General features: G+C 41.8%; 1 protein-coding gene across 2 annotated transcripts in view; it reads left to right on the top strand.

The window, feature by feature from the left end:
• Positions 1–5,612, top strand: part of LOC143982235 (granulocyte-macrophage colony-stimulating factor receptor subunit alpha-like) — a 65,470-nt gene extending 59,858 nt beyond the window's left edge. For both annotated transcript variants that reach the window (XM_077480779.1, XM_077480781.1), the window contains exon 12: positions 4,867–5,612. In XM_077480779.1, coding sequence (XP_077336905.1) covers positions 4,867–4,947 — 81 coding nt within the window. In that variant the 3' untranslated portion in view covers positions 4,948–5,612. The remainder of the gene's footprint in view (positions 1–4,866) is intronic.
• Positions 5,613–6,042: the final 430 nt, after the last annotated feature.

A 6,042-nucleotide genomic window follows, 5' to 3' on the forward strand; every position in this document is an offset into this window, starting at 1 on the left:
GATGGCTCTATTAGAGAACAGCAATAAAGGTAGATACAGGTGTATACTGCGCTGGAAGCACACAACACCCACTAACTCCTGCAGATGGCTCAATTAGAGAACAGCAATATAGGAATAGACAGGTGTATACTGCGCTGGAGGCACACAACACCCACTAACTCCTGCAGATGGCTCAATTAGAGAACAGCCTTATAGGTAGATACAAGTGTATACGGCGCTGGAGGCACACAACACCCACTAACTCCTGCAGATGGCTCAATTAGAGAACAGCAATATAGGTAGATACAGGTGTATAATGCACTGCAGGCACACAACACCCACTAACTCCTGCAGATGGCTCAATTAGAGAACAGCAATATAGGTGGATTCAGGTGTATACTGCGCTGGAGACACAACACCCACTAACTCCAGCAGATGGCTCAATTAGAGAACAGAAATATAGGTAGATACAGGTGTATACTGAGCTGGAAGCACACAACACCCACTAACTCCTGCAGATGGCTCAATTAGAGAACAGCAATATAGGTTGCGGCCAATCATGGCTCTCTTCGCTGCCGGCGCTGTGATTGGCCAAGCATGCGGGGTCACAGTGCATGCTTGGCCAATCATGAACCAGCAATGCACTGCGATGGCGCAGTGCATTGTGGGCCGTGAGCGCCACACGAATTTGGCGCAAACGGCCCACAGAGTTCTGGCTTCGCCGAATGAGCGAACAGCCGGTGTTCGAGTCAAACTTGTGTGCGTCTCGAACACCAAGCTCATCATTAGTTCTCAGTTACCAAGATGTTTATGTATTCATTAGTTTAGGCCAATATATATTCTTCTACATATTTTTGGTAAAAATAAAAAATCGCAATAGGTGTATATTGATTGGTTTGCTCAAAAGTTATTGCATCGATAAACTACTGGATAGATTTAGGGACTTATATTTATTTTGTATTGTTTTTACTGGTAATAGCAGGGATCTGTGATTTTTAGCAGGACTGCAACATTGTGGCAGACAAATCTGACCCCAAATGACACTTTTTGGGGACCAGTGACATTATTACATTGATCAGTGCTAGAAAAAATGTACTGATCAATGTAAAAATTAAACTGGCAGGGAAGGGGTTAACATAAGGAGGCGATCAAGGGGTTAAGCATGTTCTAACTGTAGGGGGGTTGGGCTGCCTGGGACATGACAGAGATCACTGTTCCCGATCACTGGGAACAGCAGATCTCTGTCATGTCATCTGTCAGAATGGGGATCCGCCTTGTGTACAAAGGCAGATCCCCGTTCTGCCTATGTATATATCGCGGGCGGCCGGCTGACATCAAGCTCTGCTGACTTCCATCTGCCAATCACGCAAAAATGTTGTCTTTTTTTATCCTTGCATGTGATTGGGTATTCTTTCCAAAGTGAAGTAAATATATTTTGGTTCATTTTACATACAATTTTTTAGAGGTATAAATAAAGAAACCTGAGAGTCATAGGTAGGGTACCTTTGCTGACCTTCTGCTTCTGAAATTGCTAGTTGCCCGACTTTTATTAACCAGACTGGATATCAGTATTATCAAATTGACCCCATGGAGGTTATTTACGAAAGGCAAATCCACTTTGCACTGAAAGTGCACTTGGAAGTGCAGTCGCTCTAAATCTAAGGGGTAGATCTGAAATGAGTGGAAGCTCTACTGATTTTATCATCCAATCATTTGCAAGCTAAAATGCTGTTTTTTTATATCCTTCCTTTTCCCCTCAGATCTACAGCGACTTTACTTCCAAGTGCACTTTCAGTGCATTTTCAAGCGCATTTGCAGTGCAAAGTGGATTTTTTCCTGTAGTAAATAACCCCCAATGTGTTTCACCTGAATTATTTTATCTAAACTGTCCTGAAAATCCATATGTTTTTTAAGCCACTGTTGTTCCTGTACTCAAAAATGTAACATGTGGAGTCGCTTTTTTTTTATTTTATTTTTTTTATTCACCATTTACAGGAAATTATTATCTTGTATATCTATGAATACAAGTCTGTATGTTTACCCTAACCACTAGATTGCATATTCCAGTTAATTGAAATCACCCAAAATATGTTTTTGTTTGCTGGCTTTTCAGCTTGTAGCAGCTTTTGAATTCTAGCATTGTTATTTATGTGAAGTGGCCTGTAATCAACCATAATAACACATTGCAATGGTTACTTTCACTATAAATGTTTTACCACAATGGCTCACACTTTCATTGTCTTCAATAATTCATAATTCATTCAGAGTCCTCAACAAAAATTTTCACACAGAAGAACCCCTTTTCGCCCTCTGCTTCAGTCATTATTGACCACATTTCTGTTATATCTATTGTATTTTGTACCCATTCCAGTTTGTGTTTTAAGATTTTGTTAACATGCATTTCATATTTTTTACTAATACATTATTTTTTTAACATACCATATGGTTCTAACAATGCTCCTACTATCACCCCTAGCATTTCACTAGTAATCTCTGCTATATCCTAATCCATTCTCCAATCATCTACTCTGTTTCCCTGAAAATAAGACCTAGCGTGATTGTCGGTGATGGCTGCAATATAAGCCCTACCCCCCAAATAAGTCCTTGTAGGTCTTATTTTCAGGGTACGGCTTATTTTCGGGGAAAAAAAGGTAGGGTTTATTTGGGGGGTAGGGCTTATATTGCAGCCATCACCGACAATCACGCTAGGTCTTATTTTCGGGGAAACAGGGTAGCTGTTTTTGATTATCACGGCTGCACCTTCCACCATTAAATGTGGATTGTTTTTATGATAGGGCCTATAGCAATGGTCTTCAAACTGTGCCTCGTGGGCCAAATGCAGCTCATTGCTAGCCTTTACCCAGCCCTTGGGGCACTATTCGTCCAACTGACACCAAAAGTGGAGAAAAATTCCAGCCACTGACACCAACACTATTCCTCCACTAGCACTATTCCTCCAACGTGATATCAATGATGGGGCACTGTTCCTTCTACTGGCCATGGGCCCATTGTCATTTCTATACTCTCATTGACCATCACGCCAGTTGCATTCTTTGTTCCCTCTGAATCCAGGATATTTCCTACCCCTACTGTCCACAATCTGGCCCTCCTAAAGTCTAAAGGATAGTAAAATGGCCCTTCATTTAGACAGTTTGGAGACCCCCGGCCTATAGTAAAGAAAACAGCTACATTACCCCAAAATGTAAACACTTAATACATCTTTTCTGCCAGTGGCGTAACTAGAACCTTCAGGGCCCCGATGCAGGAAACCATGAAGGGCCCCCTGAACCCAAGCCAGGGCCCTTCCCTCTGAGTCCAGCGGTGGAACTCCAGGGCATGGTCACAGGTATGACCTTTGTGAGCCCTGTATTTCCACCACTGGCATCAGTAGTTTTTTTTATTATTTTATTTTTAATTTTTATGTGCCCCATTGGGGGACTGTCCCTAGGCAGGATGGGGTCCCCGTCCCCAGAAGAGATGAGGTCCTTTTCTCCAGGGCAGATGAAGTTACTGCCCCCAGGTGAGAAGGGGTCCCTGTCTCCAGGGGAGATGGGGGTCCCTGTCCCCACGTGAGAAGGGGCCCCTGTCCCCAGGGGGAGATGGAGGGGGTATGTAATGGTGTGTGGGGGATGGGGTCCTCTCACTCACCATGACCAAGCTGCAGGCCGCGCACTCATCCATGTTAGCCTGGGCTCCATCCAGTGTGCTGGACGGGTGATCAGCATATCTCCCAGAGAGACCTTTCATCATCTGTGTATGACGGGGGAGGAGGGGGGCTGGCAGACAAGCCTGCAGTGTCCTCCAGGGGGCTCTCATAGGGCTACACTGCATCTGGGTGCTTAAAGTTTGTTTACCCGGGAGAAGTATGCAGTGCAGTGTGGACCGGACTCTGGCTGGGGAGAACAGACATCGGACTGATCGGCAATGCATGGAGCAGGAGAGGGGTACTCTGAGGAGCCGGCCGAGGACACAGGTCATGCGGGGAATGTACAACTAAAGAGCAGCCAGTGCGATAGTCGAGCATGGAGCTCTGCTAGTCACCCTCCACCCACCCGTGTGCATGATGCACTGGTACCCCTAGCTACCTATGCTGCTTCCGGCCATATGCAGAGGGGGCTGCATGGGCCCCCTGCAGCACAGGGCCCAGTTGCGGTCACGACTGCTGCACCCCCTATAGTTACGCCCCTGTTTTCTGCTCTTTAATTGCTCAGTATCATTATGAATTTCTGTTAGAACATGGCACAGTGTTTCTGAAACTGTGTCTTTGGGAGACCTAGATTTTAGTTGGTCTCCTAATTCTATAAAATAATTTTTTGAAGAACATTTATTTTCTGGTATACTATGTATGCACATAGAGGTTACCATATTGCCTATTTTAATATACATGTTTCCTGCTGTGTAGTTCTACACTATTGGGCCAGATTACTAAAGGAGTAGAACATGTTCTCCTAAAAAGTAAAAATGCACTGCCCAATCATATGCAAGGGAAAAAAAAAAAACAGGGTTTTGCTTTCTCTTTGCAAAATGACTCTTCTCTTGACTACATGACTACAGCTAATTTGCAAATCTGCTTTTAAAAATATAGAATCAGCCATGTATAAATAAAATGCAATCACAGGATTACTTTTAAGTAACTCCTGCATTACCAAGATATCTCAGAATATGCTTTTACTTAAAAAAATAAAACTATAGTTTCCTTGTATAATTATAAAAATATAGAACAAGCGACATGTAAATAAAGGGCAATCACATGATTACTTTCAAGTAAATGTTGCAATAATAACTCCAAATGTTCATTTCCTGAAAACCAAAACTATAGCTTCTTTGTTAATCTCAAGTTAATTGTTTTTGTGTTTCTTTTTCTTTTTTTGTGTTTCTTTTTCGCAGAACAACGGATATTTTTCTCTAATGCTTCCAACATCTGAGACAGAAGAATGCATTATTATCCTTAAGGAAAACTTTCCATAAAAATGAAATGATCAAAGTAATAATAACTAATAAAAAAGGAAAAGTTTACATTCTGTTACACTGTATATATGAAATGTTTAACACAGTTCTGTTTACATAAGCCCCAGGGGGAGATGTATAGATTGTCAACCTGTACCAAGAGCAATTATTGCCTTTGTCCTATATATAGTATACAGTGATAGTGTACAGTAATGTACCAGCCCCAATGTCACTTTAAGTGTACCACCAACATGAGCAACATCATATAAGGAGATACAGAGTGGCTGTGTGGATTTTTTTTCTGAATCACCATGCTCCCCATTGTCTCCCATCATATGGTGAATCTATAGGGCTCCATGTGCTGGTATGTTAATAAACAGTATTTCTTTATAGTAATATTACCCTCACCGCACTCCAGAAAAAGCACTAAGTGAAACGCGTAGAAACAAGTTTTGGCCATATCCATAATCAATATATTTTAATTATTGTAAACCCTCACTGAGCCATAGTCTTTTTGGGTTTGAATTATGATATGTAAACTGTATTAAATTATCAATGATTATGGGCTGGCTACTAGGGGGTGTTAACAGTACTGTATGAGAATGCTGAAATCTTTGTTTTTATATACGTTGTTTTAACATTTATACCATTTGGGACATAATAAAAATGTATATATATATTTTTAACACCTTCAAAGTCCCTTTTTTTCGGCCTTGTTGTTACTGTATAATTCACTGGGATGTGGTGTTGTTTCTATTTACTGATATGCCTATAAATCTTTATATTGAAGATAAATGTAGAACAAGACAAAAGTAAAAAGAGAGCGCACATCTCATAGTGCAGTAATGTGATAGAGATTTAATGATGAAACCCAATAAAATATTACACTCACAAACAAATGAGAGAGGGGATAGGGTGAGAAGCAGGATGAGAAGCTGATGTAAAGTCCATGCAAGGGACGTCTGGCTCCCCACCTTGGCCACAGGCTGGGGAGAATAGATGGCTGCTGCTGGAGATACCGATGCTGCAGGAGGACATGACAGGAGTCACTGGGGACCAGGGTCATTTTATTTTTGGAGTTTACACTCCCCACAGACTCCTTTAGACCCCTTTCAC

Source organism: Lithobates pipiens, unplaced genomic scaffold, assembly GCF_037356315.1.
Source record: "Lithobates pipiens isolate NorthernLeopardFrog02 unplaced genomic scaffold, aLitPip1_a1.2 Scaffold_16, whole genome shotgun sequence".
NCBI classification, from domain to species: Eukaryota; Metazoa; Chordata; class Amphibia; order Anura; family Ranidae; genus Lithobates; species Lithobates pipiens.